The sequence below is a fragment of the Sciurus carolinensis genome, chromosome X (assembly GCF_902686445.1).
Source record: "Sciurus carolinensis chromosome X, mSciCar1.2, whole genome shotgun sequence".
Lineage (NCBI taxonomy): Eukaryota > Metazoa > Chordata > Mammalia > Rodentia > Sciuridae > Sciurus > Sciurus carolinensis.
Genome location: NC_062232.1, coordinates 64,987,793 through 65,011,599, shown reverse-complemented (window position 1 = coordinate 65,011,599; position 23,807 = coordinate 64,987,793). Strand labels below are relative to the sequence as shown.

At 31.5% G+C, this 23,807-nt stretch overlaps 1 protein-coding gene across 1 annotated transcript in view; it reads left to right on the top strand.

Moving 5' to 3' along the window:
- Hdx (highly divergent homeobox) overlaps positions 1-23,807 on the top strand; it is a 127,361-nt gene that overhangs the window by 5,745 nt on the left and 97,809 nt on the right. Inside the window, exons 2-3 of the mRNA XM_047536614.1 lie at positions 17,192-17,338; positions 22,301-23,413. Of these exons, the coding sequence (XP_047392570.1) occupies positions 17,192-17,338; positions 22,301-23,413 (1,260 nt within the window). The remainder of the gene's footprint in view (positions 1-17,191; positions 17,339-22,300; positions 23,414-23,807) is intronic.

The window sequence follows — 23,807 nt, the reverse complement described above, 5'->3', positions numbered from 1 at the left end:
CCCACTGACAGAATAGTTATACCTTTGTTGTAGATACAATGTTAAGAATCTGGGTGAGTCCACTTATTTTAATGATAGTAATGCCCTCACTGTTGAAATAATAATTATCCTAATTACTAGACTTTTTAAAGAGTGTCATAGAAAAATAGAGAGAGATCAGGGACACTACCATCAACATCTTTGAGGGGAACTATTTATGTTCTGCTTACAGCTCTTACACAGTACCACAAAATTAGTGAATTAAAATAACATGAATTTATTATTTGATAGCTGGGTGTTGTATGAATGTCTGTGATCCCAGCAACTCAGAATGCTGAGGCAGGAGGAACCCAAGTTCAAGGCCAGCCTTGCTAACTTTGCAAGGCCCTATCTCAACATATAAAAGAAGGCTTTGGGGATATAGCTCTGTGGTAAAGCACCCCTAGATTCGATCTTCAATAGAAAAAAATATTATTTTATGGTTTTGCATGTCAGAAATATTAAAAGGGGCTACCAGGTTAAATTCAGTGAGTCAGCAGGACTGTCCTTCTTGCAACTTTGGGAAAGAATCTATTTCCATGCCTTTCCTAACTTTTAGTCTACCCATTTTGCTTGGCTCATGTCATGGCTCCTTCCATCTTGAAAACCAGTAATGGCTTAAAGAATAGCTAACATTTTATCACTCCCACTAACTCTTCTGCCTCTATCTTCTGCATTTAAGGAAACTTGTGATTGTGCTGAGCACATTCAAATAATCTAGGATACTCTCCTTATTTATGGTGACCTGATTAGTCATTTTAATCAAAACTGTAATCTTAACTCACTTTTTGAATGTACCCTAACATATTTACAGGTTCTAGAAATTAGGACACAAACATCCCTTGGGGGACAATATTCTGCTAATATAGAAATTGATACCTTTTTTGGCTGTCAAAGGAAGTTAGCATCCAATCTTGTTATCTTATTATTGAGGTGGTTAATTGATGTCATGGGTTGAGTTGTGTCCACCCACCCCATTCATATATTGAAGTCCTAACCCTAACCAGATCATTGTAGAATTAAACCTTATGTGTAAATAAAGCCATTGTAGATGTAATTAAATTAAGATTAGGTCATACTGTGCTAGCTAGCGTAGGCTCCTAAACTAACGTGACTAGTGTCCTTATAAAATGGTGGCATTGGATACAGTCACATGTACTGGGAGGACACCATATGAACATTTAGACAGCCATCTACAAACCATGGAGGGAGCCTGGAATAGATCCTTCCTTCACAGTCCTCAAAAGAACCAGCCTTACCAACATGTTGATTTCAGACTCCTAGCCTTCCGAACTGTGAGACAATACATTTTTGTTGTTAAGAGCATTTTGGTATTTTGTTGCTTTTGGTAGCCCTCACAAACTAACAGAATTTTCCTATATGATATAAAATACCATCTTACTCAAAAGCACTTATTTAGTAAACTTGTGTCCTATAATATTCTAGGTGGACAGATAGATTTAGACATAAAGAAACTCATGATAAACATTAGACATTTTTAGTAATCAAGTTCTGTTAAAAAGTAGGAAGTGCAGGTGAAGTCCTCAAAATTGAAACTCTCTTAATTACCACCATCCTAGCTGTTCATTTCCCACTTTCTAACCTTATGCTTTAAATAGAAGTAAAGACATTAATCAGAACCACCTTTGTTCTTTTGTCTTTTCTTGATCTCTTTGAAATTGGTTTAATATTTATGTTCAAAACATGGTACACTAAAGTTGCCATGCATACTTTATTCTCATAGTAAATAAATGAGTAAATTCTCAAATATATTTGATGATACATTTATATATCAGCAGCTTTTTAGAACAGTGATTTGGAAAGGAAAGGGCTATTTTGGAAGATGCTCTGTTCTGATTTCTCAGTAGTGCAAAGTGTGTTGAAACACTATGTGTCTTCACAATTTGCAGGTGAAGCTGTTGTTCCTAGGTAGCATTAATGATCTTTTTGAAAATGGATATTGGGTTACCTGAATTATATATTAGTGGTAAAATAACATTGCTGAGTATGGCCATTGCCAGACCTTGCATAATGTATTCCACACATTCAGATCTGGTCTGAAAACCACCAATGAATATATAATGAAAGATCCTGGAGCATGTTAGTCGTATGAAAATATCTCCCTCTGTATCTCATATCTAGATATAAATATGATAAGCCAGGAGAAATGCAGTGCCAACAGAAACATTGGAAGTTAATGTTAATCCTATTCTACAAACGTCTATAAGCCTATAATTTGATAATAACTTGTGCTTTTTATTTTAATACCACAGGTATCACATAGGGCAGGATCTCTCAAACTGAGGTCTGACAATACCTTGAAGTCCAAGCACATATTTTAAGAGATGTTCGAGTTTTATAAAAATTTTTAATTTGAATTTGTAGTACACTGGTAGCCTTAAAAAGAAAACAACACAATATGCAGAAACACATTCACACACACAGAATATTTTTTACCAGGCATAAAGACAAACTTATGGTCATAACATTTGAAAGATATTTGATGGAATAAGAATTGAGTATCTTCAGGCAGAGTACCTCAAATAGAGACCCAAAGATAGATTTTGTGACCTAGGAAAGATCTTGTTTTTGTTTCCCTTTGTCAAAGGAAGAATAAAGAAAGGACTTTGCCCACAGTTATCAGATTTGGGGGTTGTACTCTATGAAGCTGTTAAGTAACTGAGCATTTTTTTATTAAATTAAATATATTTTTCATTTTGTTGACAAAAATATACGTGTGTGATATACAATGTGATGCTTTGATATATGTATACATTGTGGAATGACTAAATCAAACTAATTAGCATATATACTGCCTCACATACTTAGCATTTTTGTGATGAAAACATTTAAATTTATTATATTAGCCATTTTCAATTATGTAATACATTGCTCTTAACTATAGTCACCATGTTGTATAATAGATCTCATAAAGTTTTTCTACTTGTCTAACTGAAACTCTGTATCCTTTGACTTGTATCTACCCAGTCCAGCCTATGTTAACCACCATTCTATGCTATGTTTCTTAGATTTCAGGTTTTTTTTTGATTCCACATATTGGTGAGATCATGCAGTATTTGTTTTCCTGTTCCTGATTTATTTTACTTAGTGTAATGAAAAGGACAAGATTATCTTTTTATTAAAGCTAAATATTGCAGTGAGTATATATTGCATTTCCTTTATTTATTTATCCACTAATGGCCACTTATATTGTTCCCACCATATCTTTGCTAGTGTAAATGAAAATGGAAGTGCAGTTATCTCTGCAAATTACTGATTTCATTTCTTTGGAGTATATTCCCAGTAGTGGGATTGCTGGATCATATGCTAGTTCCATTTTTAACTTTTTGAGAAACCTTCATAGTGTTTGCTTATAATGGCTGTACTAATTTACATTATCAACTATGGTTTACAAGCATTCCCTTTTCTTTGTGAGGACAAATTTATGCTTCCACTCTTTGATTAATTAAATTTGTTTTTATATTCCATATCTGTGTTTATATAATGTTGCCTACTCACCACTAGATGGTGTCCTTTGAGGGGGATCTTCCTCTAACCCCTGAAGAGTGGGATGTGTACTTAATTATTTCTCCTAGGTTTGTGTAGGCTGGTATTAAATCCGAAATAGGAGGTATAAGAAAATTGAAGAGTCCATCTCTTTACTTCTAGACGAAATTCTCCTTAGGTCTTAATATGTACTCTGCAAATATGACTCAGGAAACACTAAAAGAATATCTAGCCTAAATGAAGAAATAAGGCTTTAACATTGTGAATCATATTTTAAATACAAATAAAAATTCCTTCTGTGAGTATGGTGAGAGGAGAGGTTGGCTGAAGTTTTTTGGATAATGAAAAAAGGTTGAGAGAGAGCTAATAAGGATAAATTCTGATTAGAGTGGAATCCAAAGGACATACAGATTATTTTGATATAATGAATAATTTATTTATAATCACTGTCCCAATGTGTGGCTATGATAAATTTTATAGATTGTCCCTCAACAGTAAATTGAAATGAATTTTACATTTTAAAGTCATTTATTTAGACTGTGAGTTACAAGTTTGTGAAATATTAGTTAATGGTCAATACTTGTAGCAGTACAAACACCTTGATTATTGAAAAGTAGAAGTGATTTACTTACACATGTTTTAGACTTAGAAAGATAAAAATCAATGAAATTTAATCCACAAGTATGTATGATTCAAGGTAATATTTAGTTCATCAAGAAATCCCATAAATCACTGGTCATTAGTTGCCTTATATATTCTGTATGAAAGTAGAACTAAAGACATGAAGGAATCTGTTATTCAGTTGAGGTCCTATTTATGTTTGTGTCACTGACTATCTGTTTGATATTGATAGTTTTTCTTCTGAATGATATGAATTTTGATATCTGTGTATACAATAATATATTCATAGTTCATAGGTATTTTTAGTTTTACAATTAATATATGATAAAAGTGTCATTAAAAGCTAATAAATTGTCTTTAATAAACATTTTACAATATAGGATATTGAGTTGCTAATGTATTTTTTCTTTCTAACAAACATTAACCCTCTTTAGAATTTAGACATTAGAGATGTACCAAAAACTCTTGTGTATCCCTGTAGATATATATGTTTTTTTATAAATTTATGTGCAAGATGGGTACATAAAATTGCTTTATAGTTTGTATTTGTTCATGTCACTGTGAATATATGTTAAGCTTTCATGTACTTGGTGAACATGCATACTAATTGCACATAATCTTCAAATATTTTAAAATTTAAGTCAGTGCAGAATTCCTTTTACCATGAGAAAGTTACATACTGGGTTGTTTTCTAGTATCTATTGTTTCATATTTCTATGTAAGTGATAGAGGCCAATTGCAACTTTAAAAAGAAGGATTAGAGATGTGTGCAATGCTTTTCAGTAAATTATAGCCCACTAAACAGACAATGAATAGCCTTCCATAGTATTTGAATAGACAGGATATCCACACTAGAATTTATGCTTGAAAATACTGGAATTTATTTTTGCAATATCTCCAAATCCTGGCAAGTTACTTTTAAAGTAAGGTAAATATAACAGTTTTTTGTAAAGATAAGGATCATTAAACATAAGTGATAAAGTGACAGCTTCTGAGCACAGATTTACAATAGCAATTATTTTACACATGTTCAAATTTCATTAACTTTGAAGCATCAGTTTGTAATTATATATTTAATTAAGCTATTCCTAAACATAACATCATTAATTAGATTTGATTTAATAGAAGATTTCACCTAGTTTAATATGGCATCTTTTTTTTTTTTTTTGCGGTGCTGGGGATTTGAACCCTGGGCCTTGTGCTTGTGAGGCAAGCACTCTACCAACTGAGCTATATCCCCAGCCCGACATCTTTTTATTTTCAATATTGTTCACATTAAACAATTCTGCAGAAGCATTCATATATGTGAACACTGTTAGTGTTGGTTTTGTGCTTAACTTTTACATTCTCTAACATTTTAAAAGATCCAATTCTCATCACATAGATGAGTCACAGAATTGGTCTTCCTTTTGCTGTCATAGTGGAATAATATACATTTTCTTTTTTTGAAGTTTATATAAAAATTGTGTAGAGGGGATTGGCATATGTTAAAATAATTGTTTCAGTAGGAAGGACCAGTTGTTATAGAAATGTCAACTATTAACAAAATAGCCTTTAATAGTATTTTATACTTTAACAAGTATATTAATGAATATAATGCATCAAGAAAAGAAAAGTAGGACAGGTTTTCTAGCCCCATTTTCCAGATGAAGGAATTAAGGTCCAAAAGGTCAATTATCTCTGCTACAGTTATAAAACTAGCAAGGAATGAAGCTTAATAGTTACAAATAGTTACAAATAAATACAACTCCTGGTGTGTTTCCACGGTACCATTCCAAAAGGCCACCTTAACTTCTTTTACCTTAACTTCTTTTTAGCCATCATGAAGTATTAGGAAATAAGATTTACTCTTTCATCTTAAGTATCAAAGGTAAGCAAAATAGGAAACAATGGATTTCAGACCTTTGTCCACAAGCAGTACAGTACTGATTCTTGAGAGAAGGGAAGCAAATGAAGTAAGTCTTATGAGTGTCTGAACTTACTGCCTCAGGAACTTCCAAAGATAGAAGAGAGAAGGATGCCAAACTGCTTAAGAATTTGAGTTGAGGAGACAGTTCAGGGAGGATAGGATGGCTAGATTTTGAGGGATACTGTAATACAAACACTGCATAGAGAGAAGAAAATGGCACATAGAACTCTATACCTCTGTAAAGTGATCTCCCATGTCTTTGGCTGAATACTGATCAACTCAAGTGTGTGAATAACTAGAGAAAAGAATCACTAAAAATGAAAAGGCAAAACAAACCTCAAAGCTCACACAGGACCAGGAATAGTTTAAATTCCCATCAGCTCGACTAGAAAACCTCGTATTTCACAAGGAATTTAAGAGGGTCCACAGAAAGATATTGCCCCAGTAATTAGTTCTATAATAAAGGTAATTCTAGAATTACCTACTAAAAGCACACCTTTAAAAAAATCAGACCACTTCCAAGAAACTTAAATACATTCCAAAACAAAGTCCAAGCATGTTTAAAGACTACAGAAATATCCCTCATTCAACAGTGAGATTTCCAGTATCTGCCATTAAGTGAAAAATTACCCAGCATACAAGGAGACAGGAAAATAAAAAAATAATATCTCAGTGCGAAAGTACTTACAACAGCAAAACGAAAAATAATAGTAGAAAAGAGTACCAAAACTACTCTTATTGCATTCTTTATGTTCAAGAATATGAAGAAAACAAGTAGGATGAGGAAAGAAATGGAACATATTTTAAAGATCCATATTAAAATTCTAGAAAAGAAATATGGAATATGAAGTGATAAGTATATGATTTGAACCTACATAATATAAAGAAAAGCACTGGAAATAGTAAGTTTGAAGTTAAAAATGAAAGAACTTATAATTTTTAAAATCATTCTGAATAATAACTTTACTTTTTTAAATAACAATTTAGTAGGGATTTGAAAACATACATAAAAATGAAATGTGCAGCAACAATAACACAGAAGTTAATATAGGAGAAATTGAAACATATTATATTAAGATTCTTTTCTTATCTATGAAGTAGAATAATATGGCAACTTCTCCTAGCATGAAGTTAAAGAGATGCACCATGGTCTCTAAAAAAATCATCAAAATATCAGACTGATCAGCCAACAAAGAATATAAAATGAAAACATAAATAATTATTCAGTAACAAAAAGCAGGTAAAGATGAAGAAGTAGCAAAAAGAAAGATAAGACAAATAGAAATTAAAATGAAAGTTGAATTAAACCAAACATATTATTAATTATATTAATTACAAAATGGTCTAAACATACCTAACAAAAGGCAGATGTTGTATTAGACTTAAACTCAACTAAGTGCTTATTCTTCAAGTAACTTGTATTAAATACAGTCACAAATTGATTAAATATAAAAGAATGGAAAACATACATCACGAAGCATGTTGTATAATCAAACTAAATTAATAAAAGAAATACATCTGGGACATATTTGGAAACTAAATAACACACTTGTAAATAATAAATAGGCCAAAAAAGAACTCACAAAAGAAATGAGAAAGTACTTTGTAATCAGCAAAAACGAAATCACAACGTATGAAAATATGCAGGATGCAGTTAAATCAGTGCTTAGAAAACAATTTAAAGCATTAAAGTAGTAGATAGAAAAAGCTTGAATATACATTACTTGAATAATTATCTTAATAAACTACATTTACAAAGTAAATTTAGCCCCAAAACAAGGAGACAGGAGAAATAATAATGCTAGGAAATAAATGAAATGGAAATAGGGAAACCCTAAGAGAATGCAATGAAAAAACAATAGCTTTATCTGTGAGAAAAATAATTATACAGCCAAAAAGAGAGAAAACACAAATTGTAATATGAGGAATGAGAAAGGGCTTCACAACAGATTGTACAGATGCTAACATGCATAATTTCAAACTACTACTATTTTGCCTATAAATTCACAATGTAAAAAATTGACCTGTTTCTTAAAATTTGGAAATTACCAAAAACTGCTTTAGAATGAATATAACTGAATAGTTGTGTCTAATTAAAGGAATTGACTTTTGAATTATTTTTTTTCCTTTAAAGAAATCTTGAGACCCAAACTACTTCACTGGTGAATTTCACAAAACATTTAAGAAAGAAATGCAGGCTGAATATTCTTTATCTGAAATGCTTATCAGAATTCTCTTAGATTTCTGATTTTCTTTTCAATTTGGAGTATATATATGTGTGTGTGTGTGTGTGTGTATATATATATATATATATATATATATAGAGAGAGAGAGAGAGAGAGAGAGAGAGAGAGAGAGGGGGGGGGGGTCTTGATGATGAGACCCAAGTCTAAAATGGAAATTTATTTATGTTTCATATATACCTTATACACACCTAGCCTGAATGTAATTTTCTACTTTTTTTTTTTAGAACCAGGAATTGAATCAGTGGTGTTCAACCACTGAGCCAGATCAACAATCCTTTTTATTTTATTTTTAAAATTTTGAGTCAGGGTCTTGCTAAGTCGCATAGGGTCTTGCTAAGGCTGAGGCTGGCTTTGATCTTGTAAACCACTGGGATTACAGACCTGAGCCACTGTGCCCAGCCTACAATTTTAATGAATCTCTGTTTTGAATTTAATCCATTACAAGAGATCAGGTATGGAGTTTTCCACATGGGTATTATGTTGACCCTCAAACATTTTCAGAATTTGGAGGATTTCAGATTTTTGGCTTAGGGATGCACACTTTATAATATCAAATCTATTTAAACTCTCAGGAAACACAAGTGGAGATAATATTTGAACTCTTACTTTGTCCAAGGCATTGTTGTAGAGGCTAGGGGAAAAAAAGACATGAAAATTTGCTTTCTGCCCTCTAGGAGTTTATAGCATATGAGATAAGTTAATGAACTTCTCCTTCTGTTGTACTTTCAATTCTGCCTAATAGGTTAAGATAGATGAAAGCAGATTATTCTCAATTGTATATACAGTTGAGGATAAAATTCTTCCTCTGTAACATCAATATTGGTGAAGTTGGTCTGCTGGCTTCCTTTCTATATCATTGGTATACTAAAATTGGTGGAATGCCAAGGAGTGGAATATTCAAGTTCATTCTGTCCAACAGTCTTAAAACTCTACAACTTCATCCTCATTCATTTTTTTGTATTGTTGAGAATAAATTAACACTTCCTCCAATTTTTCACTTACCTTATTTATTCAACATTGAGCAAAAGAGTTGATGTTTGTTCAGTTTATTAAGTAATTAGTGCCATAAGCTATAATTTACCTCAACTGCATACCCACAGGCACAAAGGGACTGGTTCTATTTGAAATTTCAGTCCTATTACTCAGAGTAGTGTGCAAAACTAAGTAACCATTAAACTACCATAGATCTTCCCTGGACTGAGGAAGCACAATATTAATCCCTCATTTATATGGAATGACTCCAGCAAAATCAGGAAAATAAGTGTCACAAGTCTAAAAGGTGGAGCCCCAATGATACAGTCACAGATGAGCTTCTCAGACCTTTCCTAAAAGTCTCTGACCTTTAAACAGATTAGAAGACATAGATCAATGAAAATCAGCAAACCCCAGCAAATTAGAAGAGTGAGAAGGAATAAGGAATTTCTAAAAACAAGCCACTGAAGGCATGACAAATGGCAGCAGATAACAAGGAGAGTGAAAGACAAACTATAAAAACCAGATATAAGAATAAAAAGTCTTTTAATAAGGGACATACATCTTTATATGATTATTAGAACATCATTTAATAAATCATTTTATAATGATTTTCTGGTCTTATAAAAGAATTTAACAACTTTTCATACTTCCTGTTTAAAATATCACGCAATTACATACTGAAGTTCAAAAGTATTTCCAGCTACTATAGTTATATGAAAAATAGTTTCATATAATAGTTTTGAAAAACAAAATTTCATCACTTGAAGGCATTAGCTTCCCAGAATGAGTCATCTCCCAAGATATATTAGAAATGAGAACATAGTGGTAACTTGAGAAAGTTCAATTATTTTCACATCAAATTTTAAAGACAACTAAACAATACACAAGTACATATGATACATGCATTGTTATGGTCAAGAAAATTTTCAATCTAAAAGAAAACTCCTGGAAATATATTTTTCTAATATAGTTAATTTATTTCAAAAAATTTCAAAGGTTTGATTAGTTCAGTACTGTAGTTATATATGATTACACGAATGGTGTGAATCTACATTGTGTACAACCATAGAAATGAAAAGTTGTACCCCATTTGTGTACAATGAATCAAAATGCAGTCTGTAAAAATTTTTAAAAAGTTAATAAAAAATAAAATATAAAAGGAAAAATAAAATAAATAAAAATTAAAAATATTGTAGTTTTTCATATTTTTATTTAAAAAACACTTCTGAGGAACAAAAGTGGTTATGTAGGTGTTTTTTTTTAGATTCTCAATCATCAATATCAGTCCCATGTTAGTCTTCAGAAAAAGTCAAATAAGGATAAAATTTCTTAGAGTTTAGTGTGATTTCCTTTTTTTTTATTGCTAGACTTCTTATTCTAAGTTGGAGTAAGCCTAATTAAACTTTTTTTCTGCTGATTATAGCTAAAATATCTGCACAATATTTTAAAAATTAATGGCCCAGCCAATCTGAAATGTAAACAAAAACAGGCAGGTAGCAGAAAGGAATCAATTTAGAAAAAGAAACATAATTGGGTGAGTTTCTCTGTTATTATACCATCCTTCCCCTTGCGACTTTGAAGTGACATAGGATCCCAGTCATGGGACTATAGAATGGTACATTTCTGGCTTAAACTGCAATAGTAGTCCTCTGTCTCAATAGTATGAGAGGAAATCCTGAGTCAGTTTCTGTGTCTCTTTCTCTGTCGCTCTATGTCTCTCTTTCCTCTTTCTTCTACTTTTGCCTCAAGGATGACTCTAGTTTCAGAACTGCAATTCATGGATAATGGATCAACCAAATAAACTCTGAGAGAAACTCTGGCAAACCAGAGAAGTGGTCGTTGCATGCTGGACAATATGTGAACAATCCCAGAGAGGATAGAGCTGGAGAAGGGAAATCTTTTAATACTGGATATAAGCTGATAGAAAGCTCAAGCTTACTCTTGAGTTGCTCATGAGTGGGATAGACCAAAAGCAGAATATCAAACGCTTTGGGAATGGAACTGACATTGAAAAAAACACTTAATAGAGCACTAGTGTGAGGATAGACCCAAAGCAACATAGCAAAAGATTTGAAAATTGAACTGACCTGTCCACAGAAGGCAGAAGGAAAATTAGAGTATGAAACTGACAAAGTTGATTATCTGTGAACTATATTTCTCCAAATTGTACTTCCCCAAATTTGTCCAGATATTCTAACAAATAATATTCAAAGTAACCAAGATACTTACTCAACAATAGGTACCACATCAATATGACCCAGATGTTCAAATTATAATGTTAAACAACTGTTATAACTATGTTGTCTAAGATCAAAATAAACACTCTTGAAAAGTGTAAAGTGTTAGAAGTTCTCATCAGAGTAATACAAGCTACACTATAACGCCACGTGGAAATTGCAAAGCTGAAAAATTCCAGTATTTAAAATTTTAAGAAATTTCTGTATGAGCTCAATAACATAATGATGATAACGTTGAGATGAATCAGTGGACTTTATGATAAATAAACGAATCCATTTGATAAATAGGGGGAAAATGTAGGCACAGTTAGGAACAGAGCCTCAGGACCTGTGGGATAATATAAAAATCTAATATTCATATAATTGATATTCCAGAATAACTGAAGGAAAATTGGTATAAAAATTGTGCAGAAGAATATTTTATTTATAGTAGGCAAATAATGGATGTAAAATCTCCAAATTTGGCAAGAAATATAAATTGACAGATTTAAGAAAATCAAAGTGCTTGAAACAATATAAACTCAAAGCAAATCATGCCAAAACACATACATCATCGTTAAACTGCTAAAACCCCAAGATAAAATAATGTTGAAAACAGCAAGAGAAAAACAATATTTGTAAAAAAAAATTATTTGATTGATTTCAGATTGCACATGAGAAATCATGGATCCCAAAGACAGTAGAAAAATATTTTTAATTGCTAAAATAAGAGTTGTCAAGTCAGAATCCTATAACCAGTGAAAATATGTCAGGAGTGATGAAAACATAAATATTTTCCCATAAAAATGAAAAAAAAACAATATAAAAGGGAGGAATTCTCATGAACAGATCTGTTTTAAAATGTTAAAATTAGTTATTTAGGCTAGATGAAAATGTACAAGAAGAGAACATGAAAATTCAGGAATGAAGGAAGAGCAAATAAAAGGTAAATATCTGAGTAAATATGAAATATTATTTTTCTTAAGTTCCCTAAAATAAATATAATTGTAGAAAGTAAAAAAAAAATTGTCTAATGGAGTTTCCTATGTACATAAATATGTAACACATACAACAACTATAACATTAAGAGGAGAGAGTAAAGGAACCTATGTGGTTGTAAATGATGTTACAAAATATTAACTGCATATAATGGAAAAATGAGGTATGGGTAATATAATCCCTAAAGCAACCACTTTAAAAATGCAGGAATGGAGTCCTAACTAGAATAAGATATATTCCTTGCTTGTATAATTATACGAAAATGGATGCTACTATCATGTATAACTAAAAAGAACCAATAAAAAATAAATAACCTAAGAAAAGATTTTGCAAAATATGCTAGTGAAGTATAACAATACTAAAATTAATATTTAAAATTAAAAAATGTTGGAAAAGGTGGGATAGAAGAAAATGTCAGAGGGTCAGGTAGAATACAACTAATAAAATGGTATACAAATCCAGTTACATAAGTAATTACATTAAATGTATCTTGTCTAAACATACTAAATGACATTGTGATACTGTACTTTTTAAAAATCAATTTTATGCTATATAAAGACAGGTTGAAATGAAAAGCATAGAAAATGTTATAAATATAACACAATAATAAAAAGCACAACTGGATTATACATTATTAACATAAAAATACTTAGAAAATTCCAAAATGTTTTCATTAAGTAACAAGCAAGGGAAGCTAGAATGTATTTTGAACTGGATGACAATTAAGATACACTCTATCAAAATTTGTAGAAGGCAATCAAAACATCACTTAGAGATAAAGTTGTAAAAATTAATGCTTATGTTTGGGAAAGAAGAAAGGACTCAGATCAGCAATATAAGCTTCCATCTTAAGAAATAGGAAAAAGAAGAGTAAATGCAATCCAAACAAAGCACTGTAAAGGGAATTAAACATAAGAGTAGAAATCGTTGAAAATGACAACAGACAAAAAACAAATATAAAAAAATCAATGATGCTAAAAGCTAGTTGTTTCAGAAAATCAATGTAGGTGATAAACTTCTTGCCAAGCTGACAAATAAGAAGAAACAAATTACCAGTATCTGGAGGGAAACAGATACATCATCACAGACCCTGCAGATGTTTAAAAATAACAAGTAAAATAAGCAACTTCACAGCTTTGAATTCAGCAATTTATATGAAATGGGTCAAATCCTTGAGAGATACAAACTATTAAAATTCACCCAAGATGAAATAATTTGAATAATATAGCGATTTGTAGTTTAAAACTTTCCTGCAAAGAAAACTCCATGTTCAGATAACTTCATTGGTGATTTATAACAAAGATTTTTTTAAAATGTAGCAATTCTATGTAATATCCTCCCGGATATGTAAATAGGGAATCTACTCATTACTCTAGTACCAAATACAGTACAAGAAAAGAAAATGACAAACAAATATCCCTCACAAATTTAGACTCAAAATTGTGAACAAGCTGAGCAAGGTGGCACACACATGTAATCCTAACAATTCAGAAGGCTAAGGCAGTAGGAACACATATGTGAGACCAGCCTTGCCAGCTTAGACCCTGTCCAAAAAAATTTTAAAATGGGTCGAGCATGTAGCTCACTAATAAAGTGTCCCTGGGTTCAATCTCCAGTACCACACACAAAAACATCCTGAACAATTTACAATCAACTCAAGTGATATATAAAAGAAAATTCATTAACACCAAGTGAGGTTTATTCCAGGAATAGGAGGAGGAATGGAAGACTGCTTCAATATTTGAATATCAATTAGCAAATCTTCTCACATCAAAATATTAAAGAAGAGAAATTATATAATAATCACATATATTGAGAAAAATAATTTGACAAAATTTAACATCCATTAATGATAATGATATATATAGTAATAATAAAACACTCAGTTTAATAAATATAAAAGGGAACTTAAACTGGTGAAGGGCAACCCTGAAAAATCTATAGCTAACATCACACTTAATAGTGAAAAACTTCCCTCTAAAAATCAAGAACAAGGCAAGAATGTCACTCTTACTAAATGATCAGACTGTAGATCCTGGCTAGTGCAGGAAAACAAGATACAGAAAAAAAGTGCATGGATACTGGAAAAGAAGAAATAAGCCTATCTCTATTTTTTATGTTCTGATTGTGTAGAAAATACCAAGCAAGCAAACCAAAAGCTTCTGGAACCAACATGTGAATTTAGCAAAGTGGCAGAATACTAAATCAATATACCCAATTCAGTTATATGTTGATAAACTAGCAATGAACAATTGATGATCTTTAAAAACTACCGTTTAAAATAGCACCCTGCAAACAAGAAATGCATAGGTATAAATTTAACAGAATATGTTGGATCTATGTGTTGAAAACTATAAATATCTGGTGAAAAATCAACAATCTAAACAATCAGATATGTCAATGAATCAGAAGACCTAAGATTGTTAAGATGCCCATTCTTCTTAAACTGATCTATATTCAATACAGTAAATATAATCTCCATCATAATCCTACCTAGATATTTTGTAGATACTGACAAAATGATTCCAAAACTCATACAGGAATGAAACTGTTGGAAAATAGTCAAATTTGAACAAAATTCATTAAAAAAAAGTGTAAAAGAAAATAAATGTAAATGGGCTGTATAAAAAGTAATAACTCTGTGAAATACCTTGCTAATAAAAATAAAGATACAATCCATAGAAGGAAGAAATTATTTCCTATTATATTTCTGATAAAAGATTTATATGGAGAAAATAAAGGTATTGTGTCCATCTATAACTAAAATATTTTTTAAAAATTAAAATGTCGGGCTGGGGAGATAGCTCAGTTGGTAGAGTGCTTGCATTGCAAGCACAAGGCCCTGGGTTCGATCCCCAGCACCGCAAAAAAAAAAAAATGAAAATGAAACAGTTCATCAACTTATAAATTAAAACATGTAGTTACCATATGACTCAGTGATGCCACTCCCAGGTATTTATCAAGAGAAATGACTACTTACCTGTACACAGAAAATTTAATACAAATGTTCCTAACAGATTTATCCATAGTTTCCAAGTATTTGAAAGTACCCAGATGTCCTTCTTTGGATGAATGGATTCAAGTACATTTATATAATGAAATACTACTCTGCAACAAAAAGAAGCAAACTGCTGATAGCACACAGATGAATCTGAGATACACTACACTGAGTGAAAGAATTTATGCTCTGGTGACTATATATTGGATGATCCCATTTATATGATATTCTAGAAAAGTCAAAATTGTAGGAATAGATCAGTGGTTTCTAAGAGCTGGGATTGACTACAGGGATCTAAACAACGAGGCCAAACAAAGAGGAAATTTTTGGATTAATGGATCTATTCTGTGTCTTCAGAAAGTTAGTGGATGCCTTTGTTTCTGAATGTTTCAGAAAGAAGCACTCAACTCTCATCTTTCCCGAGGCCTCTCTCAAATATGATTTTTCTCTAATCAGATCTTTTAACGTTTGTTAGGAAAGTGCCCATTTGAGCAAGAAAAAAGTCAGGGGTGCACATTGCCATATATTGCTGTATGGATCTGTAATTTCCTTATTAGATGGCTTCACTCTTCAAAGTATTGAGAGGAAGTGAAGTTACTTTTTATTTCCATGTCAGGGTATTTGGTCACTGCCTTGTACAGTATACTAGGGGGAAAAAGCTCTTTGGTTTTGTTGTTGCTCTTTTCCTAATTTAAAAAAGACACTTTCCTTGGGCAAGGTTTTCTTTCTGTCAACTTTAGGAATACCAATTTCAGTACAACTGCTTTTCACAAGGACTTAAATTATTTTAATCAAATTGCAAGTGTTCTTTGCACAAAGAAACTACCATTATTAATTTTTTAAAAATAGAGTTTGCCCTGCCTTTTATTCATGAGGTTCACAGAGTTGTTTGCCCTTGATATTAAATACTTCTCTACTGGAAGAACAAATAATGTCTCCTATTTTCTTTTTCCTTTTTTTACTTATCTTGTCTAATTTTGGTGGTGTCAGTTAACTTAAAAATTATACAGTTATTATATGGTTTATTTTTACTAAAATGTACATGACTTTAGGTTTTTATTTGCATATTATAGTTAACAAAATAATTATTTTGTTTAGTATTGCCTAAAGCAACCAAACTTTCACAGTCACTAAACCTTCCAGTTTATTTTTAAGCATTAAGGAGAGCTTTTGTTATAATATATAAAAAGAACCCCTTTATCCCAGAAGGAGGAAAAATAAAAACACCCTTTTGTTCCAGAGCACAGCTTCTGATTGTAAGACATATGCCAGATGCCTCCCTTGACAAAGAACAGTGAGTGTCCCTGTTGATAATTGACCACATATGGCTACCACCATCTCTGGCTTTACTATCCATAAATATTTATTTCAGTAAAAGAACCCCAACCCCCATGCACACTAGCCACATAAGGGCTTCCCTTTTTTTTTCCTTTTCTTTTTTTTGTCTTTAAAGTTTGTGCTTTTTATGAACAAATTCAGTAAGTGCATATATATATATATATATATATATGTATATATGTATATTTCAGTGATAAGCTGTCTCCCTTTAGCACACAAATTATTGCCCATTACTGGCGATTAATTCATTTAAAGAAATCTTGCAGCTTGGAAGCACTGAAATTGTATAAAAAAAGAAAGTGTACAAATGCTACACATACCAAATTTTTATTCCAATTTTCAGAGTATCTTCTTTTATTTTTAGATGAATCTACGTTCTGTATTTACTGTAGAACAACAAAGGATTTTACAGCGTTATTATGAAAATGGAATGACAAATCAAAGTAAAAATTGCTTTCAGCTCATATTACAGTGTGCACAGGAGACTAAGCTGGACTTCAGTGTAGTCAGGGTAAGTATTGAGGTCTTACACTCGAATTTATAGCTGTTTATTGCAAGTGATATTTGTTTAATTTGAGAAAACTCTTCAGGGCATGAAGTCACTAACTTTATAAACAACTTCATTTCCCTGATGTAACAATAATAATTTTAATAAGTTTGTAGCATAAACATACATTTTAAATATTCCAGTTTCTCAAACTAATAATTATCTTTAAGATTGCTTATTGATATTATGCTTACTTTAATCCCAAAATTAATCTAGATATAACCTCCCAAATTATAGTGAAACAGGCATTATCCAAGGGAATTCTGTGTACCTACTTTTGTTGCCGTTGTGTTTGGATTTTTCCTCAGGCATTTATGACTTTAGTATTTTTGTCTTTTCAGGAAAACCTATTCTTTTTTATTCTAAGAAAAATGCACACTCTTTGATGGTTAGCAAGTGAGGGACAAGAAATCCCAAGGGAGGAAATTATCACAACCATTCTTGTTTAGCTGTAAAAAATCAGAGCTGTTACACATTCATGAAAGGCAATGAGAATGTGACAGAGAGGAGGCAAGAGATAAATCTAACAGAACTAGTCACAGATTTGATTGAATGCATAGGTCCTTTCATGTTGTTTAAATATGCTACAAATCCTCTTGTCTTGAAACCTTAGTGATTCAAAGATAAGCAACTTTCCCATCTTTGGCATTCAGTAGGGTAATTTGGGAAAGAGAAAGGACTTCTTTTTCTAAGTTTATTTTGCTATTCCATTACCTTCAAAGACCCTAGAGATAAAAATCTTTTGATACGCAGAATTCTTTAGAAAATATTTCTTAAAGTCTGAAGGAATATTCACCTTCAAATAAGGAATTATGCTACCAATTCTAGGGGAAATTATCCATCATTCTCAGATTTGTGTAAGAACTAGAAATCTGTTTATTTTTCTAAATGCATTGCTTAAACTTACCCTTACTAAACTTCAGAGGAAAATGATAAATTTATTAAAAAATTAATATAAAAGTAATGTTGAAATATTTCAGATTGATGAGATATCATTTTGTACATACAAACTCTTTTTTTCCTATAGTAATTTTTTCCTCTTTATCTTGCATTGCATTAAAGTGAAAACCTTTCCCAGGCAGCGACCTTGTGGGCTATCTTTTATATTTCCACTTTGTTATTACAGTATTCCCTTCATGACTTACTTGATTTTGGTTGAATACTGAAATTTTTGAAATATAGATATTTGTATTGAAAATGTAGGATTACTACTATAATGCTATATAAGTTAGAAGGAATTCTGTGAAATAGATTTATTGTAGCCATTCCAGGAGAATAAAAATTATACATAAATTCAGACTTCCTAATCTAAATCCAAACACAATTTTGATAACTTTTCCATTCAAAGGAAAAGAGAGTTGTTTGTAGATTCATCAGTCAAAACCTCCTTCCATGTTTTGCCAGGTCTATATGTACTTGGAAGACATCTGTCTTTATTATTGTTAATAGAGTATTTGTTGTGTTATTCTTCAAAAGAACTCAAATTGCACTGTATTAAGAATTTGATTCCAGTGTAAAGATAAAAGATGGAGAACATCTAAGCAAAAGTAAATATAGTGGAGTAAAGAGAAAAGGTAACAAAGAATGAGGCATAGAAAAAGGAAAAGAGATTTAGAGACTGTGAATTTCTGAGAACTAAGATAATTTTATGGACACCAAATATTGTGACCCAAATTTTATTTTTTCCTATGTAATGTTCCTTGTTAGTTCCTGACTGAAAATTCTCATTTTGTTGATTTATGTCACCTGTTTTTTTCATTCTTGCAAATGAGACATTTAAAGTGGGAATTACCTACATCTAATAAGCATTAGTTAATATTGTATTTTATAACAGAACAACTTTTTGGTGAAGTTTAATTAATTTGGGGGAACTCTCAGGCAATGAATTTTCTTTATTGTCAACAATTTTATGTGGGAATATTTCTTAAGTGTAGTTCTGTGCTTTTCCTCAATAGAAAATATGGACAGTAATTGAACCCTTACTTTTTCACTCAGGTTTTTCACTGAAGAAATCAATCAGTACACTGTACTACAAATTAATGTTCAAAATTTGATCATGTATGTGTGGTTATTTTCACCTATATTAAAGAACCTCAGACTGCTAATGATTTCTTAGAATGATTTTATGGTTTCCTTTTTTTCTCCTTTTTAATGAGTAATGTTTAGTGAACATTTTTAGTTTAGTGATATCAGGGTGCCTGCCATTGTCCACCTCTATCACCAATGCCCTTTCTATTTTGTTGTTTCTAAATTGCTCTAAAATAGGATACCAAATTTTTTTGAATTACATATAAATTTATATAAAGTGAATTCTCAGGTTAGGGATTCTCCTATTAGTAGATTACATTGGTCTTGTTACAATTGTGTTGTTTTGTGTTCCAGAAAGTGAGGTTGATACATATGTTGATAGATAAATGTGTTTCATATGTACATGATATTATTCTAGTGTATTTTACTTCTTGATGGGTACATAATGTAAATATTTATGAAAACACATAAGCAACTATATATAATATACATATACATGTGTCAATCTACAGAAATACAGAAATAAGCCATAAAGTCATAATGCACTAAGATCATTAGCTAACTTCTTAAGTTAGCTAATGTGTGATGAGAATATAGTAGGTTATGGATTTTTTGAAAGATGGCAAAGAGCTGCCCTCCAGATACAAGAGTTCTTTTTTTTTTTGCAGTGCTGGGGATTTGAACCCAGGGCCTTGTGCTTGCAAGGCAAGCACTCCACCAACTGAGCTATATCTCCAGCCTGATACAAGAGTTCTTCAGTTCAAATTTTATCTGTTCACTATGCTTTCCCATTGAAATGAGTCAATATAATGAGTATATGTTTTTTGTTCAAAGTATATACACATTTGTTGTGTTTCCCACACGTTTTTAACTTGAAAAACTATGACACTGAATCTGATTTAGAGTATTTTAAAATTCACTATTCTGGGAATTTTATCTTCCAAAGATATTTTCTCTTATATATTTCTCCTTAGTGTATACTTTGAAATCTTCTTGTTTTTCTCCCTTGTCTTCAGTGACATTTATTCTTCTATGTCCTTTGCCTTCTAATTCTTGTTCCTGCTGTTTCATGAAAATAAATCAGAGTGAGTTTAAAATTCCCACTACCTCATGTGTATCAGAAGGAAGCATTATGTTTTCCAGAACATTTTCTTTATGGCAGAAATAATTATAAAAAATGGACAACAGAGACAACTTAGCAGTTTCTAGCCACTGCACATGGAATAGTGGAAGAGGATTATATTTTGAGGTTAAGCAGAAATTGACTTGAACCTTTGCTCTACTACTTGCTGGCAAGATATACTTCCACAAATTAATTTTTCTGGACTTCAGTTTCTTCATTTATATATATGTGTGTGTGTGTGTATGTGTGTGTGTGTGTATGTGTGTGTGTGTTTATACATATATATAGTGAGAGAGAACACATATACATATAGTGGAATCAATACATGTTAGCTTTTATTTACAGCATTACGGTATCATTAATGCTATACATAATCATACATTATATAAACATTGAAAATTTGATAATTTGTGAGGTTTTCAGAAGCACATAATAGGAAAGTTACCCAAATACATTTCCACCACATTTGTGGAAATCTAGTACATTTAATATTTTCATTTATTCATTTATTTGGTTTAATTCCTAGAAGATTAATGTGTTTTGGTAGTTTATCATATGGTATGCATTATGGAATAATTACAGAGTATGGTAATTGCATTAAGGAATTTAATGTTTCTTATTGCATATTTTAAGAAGAACCATGAATAAGTGCAATAATACTAGGTAATTATAATAAATTACTTATATAAAAGTATGCATTTTATAATCAAATCTTAAGTGCCAACCACTGGCATTATTTTTATTAATAACTTTTTTCTGTTTATGGAAGTAATATATATTCATTTTATAAAACTTGGTAAGTAGAGAAATGTGTAAAGAAGAAAATCACTATCATAAATTAATGACAAGTAAACACAATTGCAATGTGTGACAGAGTGTTACTATCTTTAGTAGAAAATTGTTCTTACAAATCACTTCAAAATGACAAACACCCAGTATAAAACTAGGTAAAGGAAATGGATGAGCAATTCTATCAAAGTAATATAGTAACCATAGAAACTCAATTCAAATCAGCAATTATTTATCTTTTATTAACTCCCAAACTAGTGAAGACTAAAAAAAAAAAATGCAAAATGTTGTTGAAGGTGTGAGGAAACCAGAACTGTCATATTTTTGAGGGCACATGGAAAATAGCAGAGCTTAGCAAATTTCCTAGAAATACATTCTAATGAACCGAATGCAAAAACATACATTTAAAATGAGTTTAATTGCAATATGACTTACAAGAATGAATATTTCTAAAAATAAAATGAATAACTATCAGTATACATTAAAAAGTTATGAACATATACAACATAAATTGTTAAGTCTGATGATTGCAAATGTATATTTGTTTTTAAAAAAAGCATTTTCTAATGACATTAAATAACCTACTTCTATTATGTTCCAATTTTTTACTATAAGTAAATATATGATGAACATCATTACATACAAATTTTATCTACATCTGTTACTGCATTTTAGGATAAATTCCTAGAAATGTGTATATTAGGTAAAAGGATATAAGTATTTTTAGAATTCTTGATACATATTAATTGGATAGGTTTTGTGGAGGGGAGGAATAATAATATACATTGTTTTTAAAGTTCCTAGATATTTACTGAGTCCTTAATTAGCTCTGTTCTTATTTTGTGGCTTTCTCATTTATTGTTACCTTTTTATTTACCTTTGCATATGCCTTGATCTTATGACAAATAAGAATAACATTTTTCAGTTAGAAATTGTTATTCCTTGTTCTTAAATTTTTTTCATAATACCACTTTTTATCCTTTCAGACGTGGGTCGGCAATAAGCGACGAAAAATGAGTAGTAAGAATTCTGAATCAGGAGCAACAACAGGAACTGTTTCTGGTACTTCTTTGGCAGCTCCAGACATTACAGTCAGAAATGTGGTTAATATAGCTCGACCCTCTAGCCAACAGTCTTCTTGGACTTCTGCCAATAATGATGTCATTGTAACTGGTATATACAGTCCGGCCAGTTCATCAAGTAGGCAAGGGACAACCAAACATACAAATACACAAATTACAGAAGCACATAAAATTCCTATTCAAAAAACAGCCAGTAAAAATGATACTGAGTTTCAGTTGCATATTCCTGTTCAAAGACAAGTTGCACACTGTAAAAATGCCTCCCTGCTCCTAGGTGAAAAAACAATTATTTTGTCAAGACAGACAAGTGTGCTAAATGCTGGAAACTCAGTATACAACCATACAAAGAAAAACTGTGGTAGCTCTTCTGTGCAAACTTCTGAAATGACAGTACCTCAAAAGCCATCTGTGTGCCACCGACCTTGCAAAATTGAACCAGCTGGGATTCAAAGGTCATATAAGCCTGAACATACAAATCTGGCATCACATAACTTATGTGGACAAAAGCCAACTATTAGAGACCCTTACTGTAGAACACAAAACCTAGAAATCCGTGAAGTGTTTTCATTGGCAGTCAGTGACTATCCCCAGAGAATTCTGGGAGGAAATGCCACGCAGAAATCCAGCACAGCAGAAGGAACTTGTCTGTCTATTGCAATGGAGACTGGAGATGCTGAGGATGAATATTCCAGAGAGGAAGAGTTGGCTTCGATGGGAGCACAGATACCAAGCTACTCAAGATTTTATGAAAGTGGCAGTTCCCTTCGAGCTGAGAACCAAAGTGCAACTTTGTCTGGACCAGGAAGAAATATGCCAAATTCACAAATGGTGAATATCAGAGATTTGTCAGACAATGTATTGTATCAAAACAGAGACTACCATTTGACACCACGGACCTCATTACATACAGCATCTAGTACAATGTACAATAATACAAATCCATCACGGAGTAATTTTTCTCCACATTTTGCATCATCAAACCAATTGAGATTATCACAAAACCAAAACAATTACCAGGTAAAGTGTAAACTTATTTTATAGAGGTTATTAAAAGCTATGTTTGGCTTAAAAATATTTTTTTTAGATTCAGTTAGACTTGGCAGCTGGGTCACTTAACTCATATTTTGAAGTAATATGAGATTTTTGCTTCAAAATGGTGATTTGGGGTCAACTCCTTGACGAATCTAGTGCTTTCTTTGTCATGTTTAGAAATTATGAGCTTTTTTGTCATGACAGCTTTCCCCTGACATTTAAAATGATTTTGGTCAGAAAATGGTAGCTTTATGGGAAACATGACATTTCCCATATCTAAAATAGAATTAAATTGACTAGGCTTATCCTCTTGAATATAGATTATTCTTTAATACTTTTTACTTGCAGTTTTGGGAGATGGCATTGGATAACTGGTGCC